This window comes from Phyllopteryx taeniolatus, chromosome 12 (genome assembly GCF_024500385.1).
Source record: "Phyllopteryx taeniolatus isolate TA_2022b chromosome 12, UOR_Ptae_1.2, whole genome shotgun sequence".
Lineage (NCBI taxonomy): Eukaryota > Metazoa > Chordata > Actinopteri > Syngnathiformes > Syngnathidae > Phyllopteryx > Phyllopteryx taeniolatus.
The window spans coordinates 10,513,874-10,534,836 of NC_084513.1; the positions used below are offsets into that span (position 1 = coordinate 10,513,874).

Genomic DNA, 20,963 nt, shown 5'->3' on the forward strand with positions numbered 1-20,963 from the left:
TACATATAGGAACTTTATTGGAACATTTTAGAGGCATCTGTGGTGTAGTCGATACAAAATTGAGCTGAAGAAAGCCGTGTATCTATGCGGAAATGAATCTGCAAAGCACTTCCTCGTGGGATGATAAAATCATAAATACCGGGCTGATTGTTCTATTTTCAGAGGTGTACGTGGGCATAAATAGGGAGACAAAATAAAGATGACGTGGTAATTAATCTGCAAGAATGACTTCAATTGGGATGACGTGATTATCTTCTTTCCTCAAGGAGGCATTTCAACGGTTGATTTTTTTTTTTTTTTTTTTAAAACAATTCTTCCAACATGTTTCACAATCACTATTTTCAGTCACTTTTGTATGAAAATTATCCAGATTTCAATACAGGCAACAATTACAACGCATAATACATAGAGGTTCAATGAGGAAATGTCTTTGCCTTCTGCCATCTATGTGTCTGTCTGTGACAGGCTGACATGTCCAAAATGTGGGCGGGCTAAAATCTGGCTGAAAATAAAATATTTCATCAGAAAATTAGCATTAAATTACTACTGAGTCTATGTTGGGGGGCATTTTTTTCTGCAGACATTATTTTAAAGACACTATGGAATAAGTGTCAATTTTCTCACCATTAACTAGTTCATTTAACAAAGGGTTTAGTTGATATATGGCATTTTTAGTTGGGTAATTTTTCTCACCTTATTAGTTTTTGTGTATCTTTGCCACAAAAAGCATTTGGCTAATTTATAGAGATGACAATTCGAAAAATGTTTTTATATCTGCCGTCAGAATGTCAACTAAATGGATGGAATCGCATTTGAATAAAAAAACACAATGATAGTTTACAATATTTAGAATAGTTTCTCTGCTTAATCAAACTTTATTTAGTTAATAAAAAATGTAAAGTGTCAAAAGTATTTAAGTAAACCTTTAAAGAGCTCAACTTGTACCACTTATTCACTAGCAACATGCTAACAAGAATTAAAATAGTGTTTCTGTTTATTCAAACTACATAGTCAAGGAAAAATGGGCATAACTAACAATTTAGACAGCGTCACAACCATGTTATCATTGAATGCATTTAAAATACTTTTTTTTTCAGTTTTTAGATGTAAAATCCGAGCCAATCATCACATTTTTGTTTGTTATTCAACAACATGTAATAATTAGTAAATAAACCGTTACCCCTTCAATTAGACCAGTTAGCAACTAGCAACAGGCTATTTCCTAGTTGCAAAATCCACACAGTGAAAGGAGAGTCGAAGCCCCCAACTGTAGCGCAGGGTTCGGAGTGGCTACGCTCAACTGACCTACAGGCTGGTGTTGTTTTTTTTCTCTGACATCTCAAGGTGTGTTTAGTTGTATTATCAGCCCACTGACGTAGGACCAACACACAGTCTTTGCCTATACACACACGCACACACACATACACACACACGCCCAAGTAGACTGTCAAAAAATGTCGAGAGACGGTAAAGAGAAAGTCAACAAAGGAGGAGCTACTTCATCTGCTGAGTCAACACTCTTATCACACACATGCTGGCACACTAGCTCACACATGCATGCACAGTGTTGCCATGTAAGCAAAATTAAGCAATTGCTCTTTTCCATGGCAACCACCACAGGGCCCAACATGGCCGCCTGTGGCAAGTTGGAGGGCGTGTGAACGTGGCGGCTGCAGTAGGTTACGCAAAGTGTGTGCATGTGTGTATGTGTGTATTCATAATAACAGAGTGCGTGTGATAATGTGCATGAATAAAAACCTATACAAGTGTGCCCATGTGTGTGTTAAGAGAATGAATGTGTAAATGTGCGTGAGAAAGTGTGTGTGTGTCTGTCTGTGTCTCTGAGGGAGGAGGGCAGCTTGAAGTTTGTCCCATTGATAAGAGCGTTGTCTTGCGTAAGAGCGTCCGGCTGCCTCTAGCTCAGTCGCAAAGCAGCTCTCAGCGAGTTGGTCCAGTCCAGTCGGTCCAGTCTAGTCTGGTCCGGTCGGTTCTAATCAACAGGTGACCTGCCATAGCTGACAGCCCCTTAGCCGCTTAACCACGTAGCCTGACAGACAGGTAAGACTGGGTGAGCTAACATCCAGGAGCTGCGCTATTTCAGGTGCGCTATTTCAATATGCGTGACGCCGTGGAGCACGCCTCGGCCTTTCTGGTACCTAGCGTCACTGTGTTAGCCTTTTTAGCATGACAGGAAGTTAGCCACATTTAGCATGGGAGCTGGGAAGACTATTAGCATCAGCGCCTCAGTTGGACTAGCAGTTAGCATCATTGGCAGATCCTTTACTAGCGCAATTACTTGGTCCTACCTAAAAGTAGTTAGCCTAACCTGTTTTAGTTAGATAACTTTGCTCTGTGTGTGTGTGTGTGTCTGCCCGTGCGCATGTAAATGTGCAGGGATCATAGAGTGCACGTGTGTGTAATTTTACAGGCATCTTGGGGTGTGTGCGTGTGTGCATGTAAATGTGCAGGGATCAGCGTGCAGCGTGTGTGTGTGTGTGTGTGTGTAAATTTACAGAGATCTTAGTGTGTGTTTTTTATGTGTGTTTAAATATACAGAGATTTTGGTGTGCGTGCATGTATGTGTGCGGCTGTATAAATGCTTAGGGATCATAGTTTGTGTCTGTGTGTATACATTTATGCTGTATAAATGTGTAGGGATCATAGTTTGTGTCTGCGTGTATACAGTTACAGAGATCTCTGTGTGCGTGCGTCTGTATAAATTTAAAGGCTAACATGCTGTTTTTTGTTTTTTTGTGTGAACCTCTCAAGTGTTTGATCCCGCCCCCACAGTATATTGTTTTAAAATGTTTGTGTCTTAGGACGCCGCTGGCTGTGTCACTAGATGATCAGAGCACACCTTCGGGCAAAGGTAAGCACTTCCTGTACAGAACAACTTTGTGTGTGTGTGTGTGTGTGTGTGTGTGTGTGTGTGTGTGTTTAACGTGTGCGAAGCGATTTACGCCAACCAGCATTTGTCAATTGACAACAGGTGCGCCGAGGAACGGCTGCAGCTTCGAAGATGACCTTTCTCTGGGAGCTGAAGGTCAGTAGTAGTATCTGTTCACATCTCTTTTAACTGTGACCTACAGTACATACCAGAATGGCATCTTTCAAACTTATGCAACGGAAGCATGTCAGAAGCCAATTAAGTTCAATTGTTGTTTTGTCATTTTGTCATACCGAGCGGGTGCAGAGGGCTAAATAAAGCAGTCAGAGTTATTTTTAGTAACATTATCTTTGTGGTAAGATTGTGACGGTAGGAAAATATTAACGCCCAAAATCCCACGAAAAACGCCTCCATCAAATACAAAATGGCACAATGTGTGTTTCGCAGTTTGGTTTCATTCAGGGCTCTACACTTACTTTTGCAACTGGTAAGTTGGTCGCACCAGCACATGATTTGGTCGCACTCTTTTTTGGGACGATACAGCATGACCATGCATGCTGATGAATAGTTGTCTTAATTGGCATACCGTAGTTTAAGATTTAAAGTGGGGAGGGAATATATAAATATATCAGAATCAGATTCATCTTTATTTTGACAATTATGTCCAAAAAACACACAAGAAATTTGTCTCCAGTAGTTGGAGCTGCTCTAGTATGACAACAGACAGTCAAGAATACTTTTGAGACATAAATACATTGAGAAAAACAGTCACTGAGCAATAAAAGGTTGCTGGTAATGCCGGGACAAATTATTATTATTTTTCTTTTTTTTGACAATTGTACAAAAAGATGTAAGGTCCTCTAGCACTTAGAGCTATAGTCCGGTGCAATGACCTTTGTGCAAAGGGCGCCGAGACTTCAAGGAGTGTATGCAGTTTAAAGTGACTAGTAGTGCGATAATCTGGGACAATGTCGATTGTGCAAATGTTGCATATATATATATATATATATATAGAGAGAGAGAGAGAGAGAGAGAGAGAGAGAGAGAGAGAGAGAGAGAGAGAGAGAGAGAGAGAGAGAGAGAGAGAGAGAGAGAGAGAGAGAGAGAGAGAGAGAGAGAGAGAGAGAGAGAGAGAGAGAGAGAGAGAGAGAGAGAGAGAGAGCGGCTGAAATAAGTATTTAACACGTCACCATTTTTCTCACTAAATATACAGTACCTCCAAAGGTGCTATTGAACTGAAAATTTCACCATAAGTTGGGAACAACCCAAGTAATCCATACATACATAGAAAGTAGAACAAATAAGATCAGAAATTAAGTTTTGCGTAAAAATGTGAAATGACACAGGGAAAAAGTATTGAACACATGAAGGGAGGTGCAAAAAGGCATGGAAAGCCAAGACAATACAATCTATCAATAATCAAACAGCAATGCAGCTCCTTGTCAGTGCAAATGAATATCAGCTGCTTCAGTCCTAATTGATGGCCTACAAAAGGTCTCATTGCCAAGGTGTGTGTCAAGACACATCTGATGGGTAAGAGCAGAGAGGTGTCTCAATGCCATCGCAAACTAATTGTTGCAAAACATAACAATGGCATATTACAGGCGCATATCTAAGCTTCTGAACATTCCAGTGAGCACGGTTAGGGCCATAATACGTAAGTGGAAATCATACCGCAATAAATTTGCCTCGATCAGGTGCTCCTCCCAAGATTTCTGACAGAGGAGTGGCAAAGAATTATCTGAAGAGTTGTCCAAGAACCAATGACCACCTGTGAAGAGCTTCAGAAAGACCTGCAATTAGCAGGTACTGTTGTCAAAAGGATGTACTCCGGCCCCGTAGCCTGTATGCATGCGCACCACGCAAGACCTCATTTCTGGGGGGAAAAAAAAGCATGTCAAAGTTCGTTTAAAGTTTGCTGAACAACATTTGGACAAGCCAGTTAAATACTGGGAGAATATAGTCTGGTCGGATAAGAGCAAAATCGAACTATTTGGATGCCATAATGCACTCCATGTTTGGAGGACAAACGGCACTGCACATCACCCTAAAAACACCATAACAACAGTGAAGTTCGGAGGTGGGAACATGATGGTGTGGGGCTGCTTTTCAGAAAATGGTACTGGTAAACTTCACATAATTGAAGGAAGGAGAAATAGGCAAATGTACCTAGACATTCTTGACAAAAATCTGCTGCCATCTACAAGGATGGTGAAAGTGAAACGAGGGTGGAAATTTCAGCAGGATAATGATACAAAACATACTGTCAAGGAAACTGTCAATTGGTTTCAAAGAAAAAAATAAAGCTGCTAGAATGGCCCAGCCAATCACCTGACTTGAATCCATCCATTTTCTGAGCCGCTTCTCCTCACTAGGGTCGCGGGCATGCTGGAGCCTATCCCAGCTATCATCGGGCAGGAGGCGGGGTACACCCTGAACTGGTTGCCAATCGCAGGGCACATACAAACAAACAACCATTCGCACTCACATTCACACCTACGGGCAATTTAGAGTTTTCAAGTACCTACCATGCATGTTTTTGGGATGTGGGAGGAAACCGGAGTTCCCGGAGAAAACCCACGCAGGCACGGGGAGAACATGCAAACTCCACACAGGCGGGGCCGGGGATAGAACCCCGGTCCTCAGAACTGTGAGGCAGACGCTCTAACCAGTCGCTCACCGTGCCGCCGACTTGAATCCAATCAAAAATCAATGGAAAGAACTGAAACTCAAGGTCCCTAAAAGAAACCCATGGAACCTACAAGATTTGAAGACTGCTTGTGGAGGAATGGGCCAAAATCACACCATTGCAATGCATGCGACTCGTTTCTCCATACAGGAGGCGTCCTGAACCTGTCATTGCAAACAAAGACTTTTGTACAAAGTATTAAATAAATACCAGTTGGCGTGTTGAATACTTTCCCCCTTTGTCATTTTACATTATTACACACAACTTAATTTCTGAGCTAATTTGTTTTACTTTCTTTGTATGTGTTACTTGGGTTCTTCCCAACATCTGGTGAAATTTTCAGGTCACCTTTGGAAGTATATTTAGTGAGAAATACTTATTTCACCCGCTGTATATAGTGTTTTAGCTGAGAAGCAGATAGCATAATTTCCATGTTGGACTTGTAAGATTCGTATACCTTGCCGAGTTGGAAATCCAACTTCAGGAAGGGTGGGTGATTAAAAAGTGGAGGGGACAAATCGATGTCATTATGATTCTGAGTGGGTACCAGTACCATCTGCGCCCTTGTCTGCGGCACCTCCTCGCCCGACGACGGAGGGGACTGCTCCACCACGTGAGGCTCGCTCTCAGCCATGGAGACGGGGCAGCGCGCGGCCGTCAGCCGTTCACGAGAATAACGATACCACATTCTCTCTCTCTCTTCAGTGAAAAAGACGGCGACATTCAACCACCATGTCTTATAAAGTGAGATTGTTTTAGAGGGAGCATTAAAACAAGGCAATCGGCGCAAGTGCGACCAGATTAAAGTTTTACTCATGCACACTGAAAAAAGGGTCGCATATGCGACCATTTTGGTCGCAGTCTCAAGCCCTGTTCATTAATGATTTTCATGTGCCTTTACATGATGAACGTGTCGGATTTCGTGTTCGTTGCACGCACTGCTGTTGGATGTGGATATTTTGCAACGCGCTCGGTGTGTATCTTGTTTCATCGCAAGCTGTTTATTTTTTTCATTTCCGTAGCTTTTTTTGTCCTCTATTTTTTCATGACTTCTTTTGGCTTTCATATCTTTTTTCTTCTTCCCTAATTTTTCTCGACTTGAGTTTTTGTTAATTGTTCTATTTTTTGACATTTTCTTGACTTTTTCATAACTTTTTAAAACAAAATTCTAGAGTTTTTTTTTTTTTTCTTCACTTTTTGTGTGTGTGGAGTTTGCATCTTCTCCCCGTGCCTGCGTGGGTTTTCTCCGGGTACTCTTGGTTTCCTCCCACATCCCAAAAAACATGCACGCTAGGTTTATTGAAGTTTCTAAATTGCCCACAGGTGTGAATGTGAGTGCGAATGGTTGTTTGTTTATATCTGCCCTGCGATTGGCTGGCGACCAGTTCAGGGTGTACCCTGCCTCCTGCCCGTTGATAGCTGGGATAGGCTCCAGCACGCCCGCGACCCTTGTGAGGATAAGCTGTTGAGAAAATGTGTTTTATATATCCATCCATCCATCCATCCATTTTCTGAGCCGCTTCTCCTCACTAGGGTCGCGGGCGTGCTGGAGCCTATCCCAGCTGTCATCGGGCAGGAGGCGGGTACACCCTGAACTGGTTGCCAGCCAATCGCAGGGCACATAGAAACTAACAACCATTCGCACTCACAGTCATGCCTACGGGCAATTTAGAGTCTCCAATTAATGCATGTTTTTGGGATGTGGGAGGAAACCGGAGTGCCCGGAGAAAACCCACGCAGGCACAGGGAGAACATGCAAACTCCACACAGGCGGGGACGGGGATTGAACCCCGCACCTCAGAACTGTGAGGCTGACGCTCTAACCAGTCGGCCACCGTGCCGCCGTGTTTTTTTTATATATATATATATATATATATATATATATATATATATATATATATATATATATATATATATATATATATATATATATATATACACACACACACACACACACACACACACACACACACACACACACACACACACTCATACACACACAGACACGTATATTTATTTATTCCTTTGTTGTTATGGTTGTAATATGGATAGGTTGGTTGTAAAACTGAATTGTGCTGCTGGGACTAAACTTATTCTGAATCATAACTGGAGCGAATTATATGGTATTGAAATTGGAATGAATGGTATGTATCGTATCACATGATAACTGGCAAGAATCATTACATGCTCTAACTGTAATGCATCGCCTCATATTGTACAACCCCAATTCCAATGACGTTGGGACATTGTGTTAAACAAATAAAAACAGAATACAATGATTTGCAAATCATGTTCGACCTATATTTAATTGAATACACTACAAAGACAAGATATTTAATGTGCAAACTGATAAACTTGATTGTTTTTAGCAAATAATCATTAACTTTGAATTTTATGGCTGCAACACGTTCCAAAAAAGCTGGGACAGGTGGCAAAAAAGACTGAGAAAGTTGAGGAATGCTCATCAAACACCTGTTTGGAACATCCTACAGGTGAACAGGCTAATTGGGAACAGGTGGGTGCGATGATTGGGTATAAAAGGAGCTTCCCTGAATTGCTCAGTCATTCACAAGCAAAGATGGGGCAAGGTTCTCCTCTTTGTGAACAAGTGTGTGAGAAAAAAGTCGAACAGTTTAAGGACAATGTTCCTCAACGTACAATTGCAAGGAATTTAGGGATTTCATCATCTACGGTCCATAATATCATCAAAAGGTTCAGAGAATCTGGAGAAATCACTGAATGTAAGCGGCAAGGCCGAAAACCAACATTGAATGCCCGTGATCTTCGATCCCTCAGGCGGCACTGCATCAAAAACCGGCATTAATGTGTAAAGGGTATCACCACATGGGCTCAGGAACACCCACGCAGAGAACATGCAAACTCCACACAGGCGGCGCCAGGGATTGAACCCCGGTCCTCAGAACTGTAAGGCTGACGCTCTAACCAGTTGTCCACCGTGCCGCCTTCAGAAAACCAATGTCAGTAAATACAGTTCGGCGCTACATCCATAAGTGCAACTTGAAATTCTACTATGCAAAGCAAAAGCCATTTATCAACAACACCCAGAAACCCCGTCGGCTTCTCTGGGCATGAGCTCATCTAAGATGGACTGATGCAAAGTGGAAAAGTTTTCTGTGGTCCGATGAGTCCACATTTCAAATTGTTTTCGGAAATTGCGGACGTTGTGTCCTCCTGGCCAAAGAGGAAAAGAACCATCCGGACTGTTATGAACGCAAAGGTCAAAAGCCAGCATCTGTGATCGAATGGGGCTGTGTAAGTGCCAATGGCATGGGTAATTTACACATCTGTGAAGGCACCATTAATGCTGGAAGGTACATACAGGTTTTGGAGAAACACATGCTGCCATCCCAGCCACGTCTTTTTCATGGATGCCCCTGCTTATTTCAGCAAGAAAATGCCAAACCACATTCTGCACGTGTTGCAACAGCGTGGCTTCGTAGTAAAGGAGTGCGGGTACTAGACTGGCCTCCCTGCAGTCCAGACCTGTCTCCCATTGAAAATGTGTGGCGCATTATGAAGCGTAAAATACGACAACGGAGACCCCGGACTATTGAACAGCTGAAGCTGTACATCAAGCAAGAATGGGAAAGAATTCCACCTACAAAGCTTCAATAACTGGTGTCCTCATTTCCCAAACGTTTATTGAATGTTGTTAAAAGAAAAGGTGATGTAACACAGTGGTAAACACGACCCTGTCCCAGCTTTTTTGGAACGTGTTTCAGCCATAAAATTCTAAGTGAATGATTATTTGCTAAAAACAATAAAGTTTATCAGTTTGAACATTAAACATCTTGTCTTTGTCGTGTATTCAATTAAATATAGGTCGAACATGATTTGCAAATCATTGTATTCTGTTTTTATTTATGTTTAACACAACGTCCCAACTTCATTGGAATTGGGGTTGTAAGTAGAGGGAATCATATGCTATCTCAACGGGACTGAATCGTGTCACTTCACAACTGGAATGAAACATATGCTATTGTAACTCGAGTAAATGATCTTGTATCGTTCGAATGAATTCAATCTCATTGAAATTGGATTGAATCTTATGGTATCATATCGCATCGTAACTGGAAATAAATCGGATCGTAACTGGAGTGACTGGTATCACATTGAAATTAGGTTGAATCGTATTGAATTGTATTGTTGTGACAAGTGAACCGCATTGTAATTGGGATGAATCGTTTATATCGTAATTGAAGTGAATGATAGATATCGCATTGTAACTTCAGTGATTTGCATAGTATTGTAGTTTTTTTTTTATTTTTTTTTTTATGTATCTTATCAAGATTACTATTGCTATGTAATTGTTGATGTATTTTTATGTTGTGATTGCAGCTGACCATCTTCAGTCCAGCAGCAAGAAGACTGGATCCTGGTGAGTCGTCTTCATCTTCTTCCTCTTCATCTCAGTCGGCTAGCTTCCCGCCACAGGCCTAGCTCACTTCCTGTTTCGCCCCCCAGTGGCAGTCTGGCTGCCGATCAGAAGAGGAATCAGTACAAAGAAAAAGGACGAAGTATGAACTCCACCGGGTCTGGAAAGAGCAGCACTGTGTCCAGGTTAGTAACCGTTAGTGACTACTCCCACCTAATGTTGTGGCGTTCAATGTCAACTGTAGTCTTCTGTGTTCAAGTGCAAAGTTTCAGCGAGGATACAATCCTGTTCCTTTTTAGACTGTAGTTCCCATGTCATATCAGTGAAGAGTAAACACGCCAGCGTTATTAGCGTTTTGTTTGCATCATGGCTACTCATTGGCTTGGTAGCTTCTCAACCTGGAAGTGGAGCATCCTAGTATTATTATGAGTGATGTACCAAAACTTCGGCTGGCGAAATGTTTCGGCCGAAAATAACCCTAAAGTGCATTTTTAGTTTCAGATCGAAATACTTTTTTTCACCGAAATAAAACTACTGAAATAACATGTCACATGCATAACATGTCACATGCATAACATGTTGAAAATTGACGGCCATCGCACGTGGGTGTGTACACTTTAATAAAGAATAAAGAATCATTTACTATTAACATTACTATTAAATGCCCAAGAGAGCATTGCTTAATATCAAGTTGAGTTTACTGGGAGGTCACTTTATTACACACGGTTTGATAATGACTTAGTGCCATAAGTCTTAGCATAAATGTTAAATAACGCATATAGTCAACAAACCTACTGGTAACGTAAACACACATTAATAACGAAGACGATTGTCTTTTATTGGAATAATTCAAATTTGCATGTCGCGATGAATTATGAACTGCGTGGCTTTTCCGTCATCATGCTAGCGGCTACTAGCTCAAACTAAGCGTCTTTCTTGTCGCTCAACCTCGGTGTGGCTATGGAGAATGCTTGGTGCCTGCTATTTTGAGCCATCCAAGCTACCGTGGCTAAATATGATGCAGAGCCGCGGAGGCGAACGTTCGCTTGGCGTGAGTTGTCAGCGCAGCATCGCTAAGCTATCGCGTGACGTCGCAAAACACCAATTGGGTGATACAGTACACTTATCACATTGGTCTGTCTGAAACGCCGTTACAGCAGAGATTAGCAAACTTTGAAGAGTAAAATAGCAGGCAAATTAGTACGTGCTTATCGAGGAAAATACTGCAATATACAGCCATAACAGGGACCGGAAACAAATTAGTACCTCACCGCTGCTACGTCACTTGAACCTATAATTTAAAAGTATATTATTATAATAAATCTTTATAACCTTTATTCCCACAATGGAGAAATTTGCATCATTTCAGCAGCAATCGTGGATACAGGAAACACAAAAATAGCATGCAAAAGAAGACATTTGGCTGCAAATGTCTCCGTAATTACAAGGTTAATGCAATAAATACTTTAAAATAACAAATATTGAAATATTTATATTATATATGATTATTGAGTAATGATTATGTTGTATAATTGAACAGTATGGAGAATTTGTTTTTCCAATTACCGTATTTTCCAGACTATAAATCGCTCCGGAGTATAAGTCGAACCAGCCAAAAAATGCATAATAAAGAAGGAAATAACATATATAAGTCGCACTGGAGTATAAGTCGCATTTTTGGGGGGAAATTTATTTGATAAAATCCAACACCAAGAACAAACATTTCATCTTGAAAGGCAATTTAAAATAAAAATAGAATAGAGAACAACAGGCTGCATAGGTGTACGGTATGCTAACGTAACACATTCAGCTAACGTTACATGACGCAAAAACAGCGAACTGAGAACGTGCCTGGTATGTTAATGTAACATATTAACAGTTATTCAGATAACTATAGCATGAAGAACATGCTAACAAGTTTACCAAACCATCAGTGTCACTCCAAATCAATAAATCCAATGAAATCTTCATCCTTGGTGTCACTGGTAAACAACTCCGCCAACTCCGGAGGTAGACGATGCGCCGCTTCCTCGTTCGTCACTTTCGTCAGGCCTAGAGCACCCTCTTGTGGTTGTCAGTGTGAAAATAACGTGAAATTATATAATAATGTGTTAATAATTTCACATATAAGTCGCTCCGGAGTATAAGTCGCACCACCGGCCAAACTATGAAAAAAAACTGCGACTTATAGTCCGAAAAATACAGTACATAATATACTGCAATAACTGTCTTGCGGTAATGTTCTTGACATAATTTAAAAAATATGGTTGGCAGCTTTGCAGTCATAGCCTTAAATGCAATTTTACTAATAATTGGCATAGTTTTATGAATAATAATTGCTGTGTTTGATTTATTTTTCTAATTTAATTTATGTGCAGCGCTCTGTGTTGTATTTTTTTGTATGAAAAGCGCTTACAAATAAAGTTTGATAATCTATTCCAGAGTTTCGGCGTTCGGATTTTAGCATCAGGTTCACCAGTTTCGGTTTTTGGTTTCGGTCAAGAATTCCGGTTTCTGTGCATCACTAATTATTATCATTATTGTTGTTAATGTTATTGTTGGTTGAGACATTTTGAGCGAAGTAGCCAGGACAGAGACGAGTCTAACACAAGAATCCAAAGAAAAAGAAAAACATGCTTGTGGAGTTCATCCCTAAGATGATCACTTAAAAATTACACTTCCTGTTTCTTGGTTTTCATCACATTTTTCCTCTTTGCCGTCAGCAGTGCGTTTCTGGAGTAGCATCGCAAATATAAAGCCAACGAAAAAGCAAAAAACTTAATAGGCAATGTGTGAACTCAACAGCAGGTTAACCTGTGCCTAGCATCATATCTACTAGCTTGGCTCATCATCACATTTAGGTGCCCTTCTAAGGTAGAATCACAAAAAAGCCAACAAAAAAGCAAAATACACTTTGCACCAGTACATTAGCATCCTATTAGCATCGTGCTTACTAGAATGTGTACTGATCCAGTGTGTCGGAGCTGCTGGACCTGTACGAGGAGGACCCAGAGGAGATCCTGCTGAATCTGGGTTTCGGGAGGGATGAGCCTGACATGTCCTCCAAGATCCCATCCAGATTCTTCAACAGCTCATCGGCAGCGCGCGGCATCGACATCAAAGTAGGAAAAACATTTACATCGACCAGATCTATGTGAAATCCATGTGTGAAGAACTTGCATCATTCCCAAAAAGACTCATGGCTGTACTAGCTCAAAGGGGTGCTTCTACTAAATACTGAGCAAAGGGTCTGAATACTTATGGCTGTGTGATATTTCAGTTTTTCTTCTTTAATAAATCTGCAAAAATATATGGGGTACTGTGTGTACATTAATGAGGAACAAAATGAACTTCAATTATTTTAGCAAATGGCTGCAATATAAGACTACATTTTTTAAGGGGGTCTGAATACTTTCCTTCCCCATTGTATTAAAGGTATAGTTATAATACTAATGATTGTGTTTGAAGTGCATCTGAAAGCCTCGCTTGCCCCTCCCCTACCCGTTTAAGTCTGTCTGTCATGAGACAGTGTGTATGTAAATGGAAAGCTTGATAAATATGGCTTGACCTTTGTTAGCATTGTAGCCTCACCTCTGCCATTTTGTTGTTGTTGTCTTTGTTGATGTGATGATGTCACTTCCTGTGCTTGCAGGTGTACCTGGGAGCTCAGCTTCAGCGTATGGAGGTGGAGAACCCAAACTACGCTCTGACAAGTCAGTGGCTCTTCTACACTTCTGTAACGCTGTTTAACGCCTCTTCAGTACGTGTTGAGGCATCGTTTCTGGTGTGGCCCACTGCTTCCCTCCTTCCTTCCTTCCTTCCTTCCCTCCCTACTTGTCTGCCTGCATTTCAGCATTTATGCCAATTGCCAGGACAACCGCAGCCACACACCACAAAGATGTGCTTGTTTGCCTCTCACATTCACACTAACATGCACACATTCTCTCACAGTAACATGCACATACACTCACTCACTCACTCGCTTACACACACAGACACACACAGAAGCATACACGAACAAATACTTTTAAAACAGTGAAAGTCGCAATGCTTTTTCTTTTTTCCATCTGCCAAGACCTCAACCTGCTGACTCCCCTTTATCCCCCTTCCCTGCGCGCCGTGATGTTTCCAAGATGGCCGTTTTTATTTAGACTTAAATGTCTCTGCCATTAAACATGGATGTGAAGAAGTGCTCTTTTTGTAAAGGCCCGCCTGGAAGTCGTCTTCCAGAACATTCTCGCCACACTACGTCCGTTCCCGGGATCTGATGCTTACGTAACAACATTAACAACACTGAGGCTGTGTTGGGAATCGCTCCCTGGCCACTATTATAGTGCGACTTTGAGTTGCACGTTTAATTCATTGTGACCACGCTCGTAACTCAAATCAACTTTCACCATTTAAATGAATGGAAAGGCCATTAATCTGCTTAAAAAAAAAAATCACACCCAAAAATGTTTTTCTTAAAACACATTCACTGCCATTGATGGCTTTAGAAATCAAATATCCATGTTAACTGGGATGGCTGGCAGTGAATGAGTTAATATGAAAAATAGCACGCTACAGTATTTGACTTCATAAATAACACATTGATAACATAATAAAGTAGAATGTCAATAATTAAGTTTTTGCATCAGGATTTCATGCTTCAATTCAATGGATGTTGTACTGCTCCTTCTGGTATGTGCATCAGGGGGCAGTTTAACACATACTTAATGACTTTAGACTTATAGGTTTAAAGATGAAACACGAAGAAGGCATCCCTTTCTGTGCAAGAGCATAAAGGAGATATATTGTTAGCCTAATAGCTAGGAGTGCACAAAAGTGAGGCGCAGACACGCATGCTTGCGGACTTTACACAAAGTGTAGCGTATTTTCACGACCATAGGGCACACCGTATTAAAAGGCGCAGTCTCAGTTACGTGGTCTATTTCTGTATTTAACACAATACATAAGGCGCACCGTATTATTGGGCGCAGGCATGGTAAAACATACGCTATCTTAAAACAAACGGTAGCATACATGAACACTAAAACAATGTTTTTAAAAAGGCAGCGGGAGCAAAACTGAGTTTGGTTGTACTTTATTGACGTATTTAACAATGTACTCATGTTATTTTTTGATCAATCATTATCCACAAATCCATCAAAGTCCTCATCTCCTGTATCCGAAATGAACAGCTGGGCAAGTTCTCAATCAAACACGCCAGGTTCGAGTCAGTCTCGTTGCCGTGCGATAGCTCGAACAACAGTGCAAGCAGACACGTTAGCCCCAGCATCCATTCACAAATTGTGGCGTAACTCGCCCGGCGCTGCCTCCTAGTCTTAGTAAAGCTGTGTTCGCCATCTGTCATCCATGGCTCCCACGCCGCTCACTTCACTTTGAATGCCCTGTTAACACGGATGTCCAGCGGTTCGTCAAGCCTCCCGGAATGACGGCAAGCCCGACTTATTGCACTCAGTCGAATGGTGACTCTAGAGACGCTTCTCCCAGCTGTTCTTTGCTCATTAATCCATTGCTCGAGTTGGTCTTCCAACTCGGGCCACCTCGCCTTGTTTCCATCCATCCATCCATCCATTCTCTACCGCTTATCCGGGTCGGGTCGCGGGGGCAGTAGCTTCAGCAGGGACGCCCAGACGACCCTCTCCCCAGCCACTTCATCCAGCTCTTCCGGGGGGATCCCGAGGCGTTCCCAGGCCAGCCGAAGGATGTAGTCTCTCCAGCGCGTCCTGGGTCGTCCCCGGGGTCTCCTCCCGGTGGGACATGCCCGGAACACCTCACCAGGGAGGCGTCCGGGAGGCATCCGAATCAGATGCCCCAGCCACCTCATCTGGCTCCTCTCAATGAGGAGGAGTAGCGGCTCTACTCTGAGATCCTCCCGGATGACCGAGCTTCTCACCCTATCTCTAAGGGAGAGCCCGGACACCCTGCGGAGGAAACTCATTTCGGCCGCTTGTATCCGGGATCTTGTTCTTTCGGTCACGACCCACAGCTCATGACCATAGGTGAGGGTAGGAACGAAGATCGACCGGTAAATTGAGAGCTTCGCCTTTCGGCTTAGCTCTTTCTTTACCACAACGGACCGATACAAAGTCCGCATCACTGCAGACGCTGCACCGATCCGCCTGTCGATCTCCCGTTCCATTCTTCCCTCACTCGTGAACAAGACCCCAAGATACTTGAATTCCTCCACTTGGGGCAGGATCTCATCCCCGACCTGGAGATGGCATGCCACCCTTTCCCGACTGAGGACCATGGTCTCAGATTTGGAGGTGCTGATTCTCATCCCAGCCGCTTCACACTCGGCTGCGAACTGCTCCAATGAGAGTTGGAGGTCACAGCTTGATGAAGCCAACAAAAGCAAAAAGCAGAGATGCAATACTGAGGCCACCAAACCGGACCCCCTCTACGCCTCGGCTGCGCCTAGAAATTCTGTCCATAAAAGTTATGAACAGAATCGGCGACAAAGGGCAGCCTTGGCGGAGTCCAACCCTCACCGGGAACGAGTTCGACTTACTGCCGGATATGCGGACCAAACTCTGACTCCGGTCGTACAGGGACCGAACAGCCCGTATCAGGGGATTCGGTACCCCATACTCCCGAAGCACTCTCCAAAGGACTCCCCGAGGGACACGGTCGAACGCCTTCTCCAAGTCCACAAAACACATGTAGACTGGTTGGGCGAACTCCCATGCACCCTCGAGGACCCTGCCGAGGGTGTAGAGCTGGTCCACTGTTCCACGGCCAGGACGAAAACCACACTGCTCCTCCTGAATCTGAGATTCGACTTCCCGACGGACCCTCCTCTCCAGCACCCCTGAATAGACCTTACCAGGGAGGCTGAGCAGTGTGATCCCCCTGTAGTTGGAACACACCCTTCTTAAAAAGGGGGACCACCACCCCAGTCTGCCAATCCAGAGGCACTGTCCCCGATGTCCACGCGATGTTGCAGAGGCGTGTCAACCAGGACAGCCCCACAACATCCAGAGCCTTTAGGAACTCCGGGCGAATCTCATCCACCCCCGGGGCCCTGCCACCGAGGAGCTTTTTAACTACCTCGGTGACCTCAAACCCAGAGATAGGAGAGCCCGCCTCAGAGAACCCACACTCTGCTTCCCCATGGGAAGGCGTGTCGGTGGAATTGAGGAGGTCTTCGAAGTATTCTCCCCACCGACTCACAACGTCCCGAGTCGAGGTCAGCAGCGCCCCATCCCCACTATACACAGTGTTGGTGGTGCACTGCTTTCCTCTCCTGAGACGTCGGATGGTGGACCAGAATTTCCTCGAAGCCGTCCGGAAGTCTTTCTCCATGGCCTCACCGAACTCCTCCCATGCCCGGGTTTTTGCTTCAGCGACCACCAGAGCTGCATTCCGCTTGGCCAGCCGGTACCCATCAGCTGCCTCAGGAGTCCCACAGGCCAAAAAGGCCCGATAGGACTCCTTCTTCAGCTTGACGGCATCCCTCACCGTTGGTGTCCACCAACGGGTTCGCGGATTGCCGCCACGACAGGCACCGACCACCTTACGGCCACAGCTCCGGTCGGCCGCCTCAGCAATGGAGGCGCGGAACATGGTCCACTCGGATTCGATGTCCCCCGCCTCCCCCGGAACATGAGCAAAGTTCTGTCGGAGGTGGGAGTTGAAACTCCTTCTGACAGGGGATTCTGCCAGACGTTCCCAGCAGACCCTCACAATACGTTTGGGCCTGCCACGTCGGACCGGCATCTTCCCCCACCATCGGAGCCAACTCACCACCAGGTGGTGATCAGTTGACAGCTCCGCCCCTCTCTTCACCCGAGTGTCCAAGACATGCGGCCGCAAGTCCGATGACACGACCACAAAGTCGATCATCGAACTGCGACCTAGGGTGTCCTGGTGCCAAGTGCACGTGTGGACACCCTTATGCTTGAACATGGTGTTCGTTATGGACAATCCGTGACGAGCACAGAAGTCCAATAACAGAACACCGCTCGGGTTCTGATCGGGGGGGCCGTTCCTCCCAATCGCGCCCTTCCAGGTCTCACTGTCATTGCCCACGTGAGCATTGAAGTCCCCCAACAGAACAATGGAGTCCCCAGCGGGAGCGCTCTCCAGCACCCCCTCCAAGGACTCCAAAAAGGGTGGGTACTCTGAACTGCTGTTTGGTGCATAGGCACAAACAACAGTCAGGACCCGTCCCCCCACCCGAAGGCGGAGGGAGGCTACCCTCTCGTCCACCGGGGTGAACCCCAACGTACAGGCGCCGAGCCGGGGGGCAATAAGTATACCCACACCTTGTCGGCGCCTCTCACCATGGGCAACTCCAGAGTGGAAGAGAGTCCAACCCCTCTCGAGAGGACTGGTACCAGAGCCCCAGGTGTGTGTGGAGGCGAGTCCGACTATATCGAGTCGGAACTTCTCGACCTCACACACCAACTCGGGCTCCTTCCCTGCCAGAGAGGTGACATTCCACGTCCCTAGAGCCAGCTTCTGTAGCCGGGGATCGGATCGCCAAGGTCCCCGCCTTCGGCCACCGCCCGGCTCACACTGCACCCGACCCCTATGGCCCCTCCCACAGGTGGTGAGCCCATGGGAAGGGGGACCCACGTTACCCTTTTGGGCTGTGCCCGGCCGGACCCCATGGGTGCAGGCCCGGCCACCAGGCGCTCGCCTTCGAGCCCCACCACCAGGCCTGGCTCCAGCGGGGGGCCCCGGTGGCCCGCGTCCGGGCAAGGGAAAACGAAGTCCATTGTTTGTCGTCATCATTAGGGGTCTTTGAGCCGTGCTTTGTCTGGTCCCTCACCTAGGACCTGTTTGTCATGGGTGACCCTGCCAGGGGCATAAAGCCCCAGACAACTTAGCTCCTAGGATCACTGGGACACACAAACCCCTCCACCACGACAAGGTGACGGCTCAAGGAGGGGGCCTTGTTTCCGCGTTTTGTTTTTCTTTTTTTTTCCGCGGAAACTCAGCTTCGTCTTCTTGACTTGGTGCAACTCGTTTTCCTGCTTCCTCCACTTTTGAACGATGGATTCGTTGATCTTGAATTCTCTCGCGGCTGCTCGATTCCCATGTTCCTCCGCGTAACTGATAGCTTGGTGTTTAAACTGTGCTTCGTAAGCGTGTCTCTTCGCAGGTGCCATTTTCGGGGGTCCTTAGCCAAACCGATGTTGTTTTGCACAATGCACACCCCGGAAATGCTCCGAGTCAGTCAAGCGGTAAAAAAACAACAAAAAAATGGCACTATATACCTACTGGGGGGGTGCCTTTAGCTTCCTACTTCACGCACCCTTCTCCTGTCCTCAGCCAAGTCCGCTTTTCCTCTGTGTAAGCAGCATCTCGGCCAGAAATGCTTAAAAAAATAAAAAATAAAGTCAAGCTGAGCGCTCCTCACACAACATTTATAGATGTTGGAACTCGGTGCACGCATTATAAGGCGCCCCGTCCATTTTGGAGAACATTTTAGACTTTTAAGTGCGGCTTGTGGTCGTGAAAATACAGTAATAAATACTGTTGTTTTGTCAGAGTCTTTTGTTCTTTGTTGTATATTTAGTTGTACAGTAAAGTTCAACTGGGAGTGGCAATAAACACAACAGTTAGCTGTAGAGTGGACCGCGACTAGTGAAAACCAGGAATAATTGACACTCCATGAAACAAACAATTCTGAAAAAAAAGGTGTACATACAGGGATTGGGTAATAAAAAGGGAACTTCTGTAGTGTTCGGCGAGATATCACAAAGCTCAATTCGATCGATATTTTATTAATGCTCGATATGGGGAAAAAGGGATCATCGATTTGATTTTCTGTACGATTCGCTACTCCGTGAGACTTCCTTCAACATGGAGGAGAAGATGCAAGTGATTAGCGAGCCATTAATAGTTCCAAAAAGAGCATGTCTAACATTTGGAAACAACCGTAGTCTGCATAACGATGAGAGGCATATCCATGTAAAATCACCTGAAGATGAAGCACGTTATCGAAAGCCAGTTCAAAGCCATTCGGAATTATCAGCTTTAAGCACAACAAAACCCTTCTTGCTCTCACAACCCCCCAACAGCAACACACCACAATAAATACACCAAACAGTTCGTTACAATATTAAAGGGCAATAAAAACATATAAAGACATTCATTATTTAATGTTAAACTAAAAGTTAAAACAACAGTGACAGCCCCATTTGTTGTGGAGAAAATTGAAAAATAATACATCTTAGGCTGGAGCTAGATGTTATCGAAATTACAGTTTTGTGTATTATGTTTCTCTCTTACTACTTACGCATATTCAGATTAAAATATTTTCTCTTATTTTTGTCAATATTTCTCCAAATTCTAAATATAGTTAAAATGAAGATGCTAATGCACTTAAAGCACCTCATTGCTAGAGATAAATGTAAGGAATGAAACTTATTGATGAACTGTCAAACTACTAATGATAAAATAAAATGAGACAAAAGGAAATTTTTTCTTGGTCATTGAGTAAAACCCTAATGAAATCTTTGTCGCTGAATCAATCTCAGTGGGGAAGCTGCACATATTTTCAATGACTTGACAACTAACTTTTAACATTGAAAACATTGATTCAATTTTAAATGAATGCACACTTAATATTAATACAAATGATAATAGCAAATACTCCCTCCTCTGCTCAGGGCAAATTTATTGATGTGACCCCAGAGAACTTTGGAAATGTCAAAACGGCCAAAACTCTCCAGAACACATGAGAAGAAGAAAGAAATTCGAAGGAAAATCGGAGAAAGAGAGGTCAAGTTGTTGCTACAGGTTTCACAACAGCAAGTTACTCACATGATGTTAAAAATGTTAAAACTATTGCTATTCAACTTTTTTGTAAGCTTATGTAAATCGCTGGTGGAGGGGGGCCCATATAAAATCTCGCCCAGGGCACCACATTGGCTTGGGACGGCCCTGGTTCCACAACTTCATGTTTCTTCTTTGCATCATCTTCTTCCTGATTTCTGGCAGACTGGGCATGTTTAAGTGCATTGCTACCGCCT

The 20,963-nt window shown here is 44.0% G+C and overlaps 1 protein-coding gene across 6 annotated transcripts in view; it reads left to right on the forward strand.

Annotated features, from left to right (window-relative positions):
- The window catches only part of itprid2 (ITPR interacting domain containing 2), an 80,608-nt gene that overhangs the window by 24,179 nt on the left and 35,466 nt on the right, over positions 1 to 20,963 (forward strand). For 5 of the 6 annotated variants that reach the window (XM_061791575.1, XM_061791574.1, XM_061791576.1 and 2 more), the window contains 6 exons: positions 2,820 to 2,869; positions 2,990 to 3,043; positions 9,936 to 9,975; positions 10,062 to 10,157; positions 12,947 to 13,094; positions 13,625 to 13,685. In XM_061791575.1, coding sequence (XP_061647559.1) covers positions 2,820 to 2,869; positions 2,990 to 3,043; positions 9,936 to 9,975; positions 10,062 to 10,157; positions 12,947 to 13,094; positions 13,625 to 13,685 — 449 coding nt within the window. Of the gene's footprint in view, positions 1 to 347; positions 2,059 to 2,819; positions 2,870 to 2,989; positions 3,044 to 9,935; positions 9,976 to 10,061; positions 10,158 to 12,946; positions 13,095 to 13,624; positions 13,686 to 20,963 lie in introns of those variants that run through there. The other variant, XM_061791579.1, reaches the window with a different exon arrangement.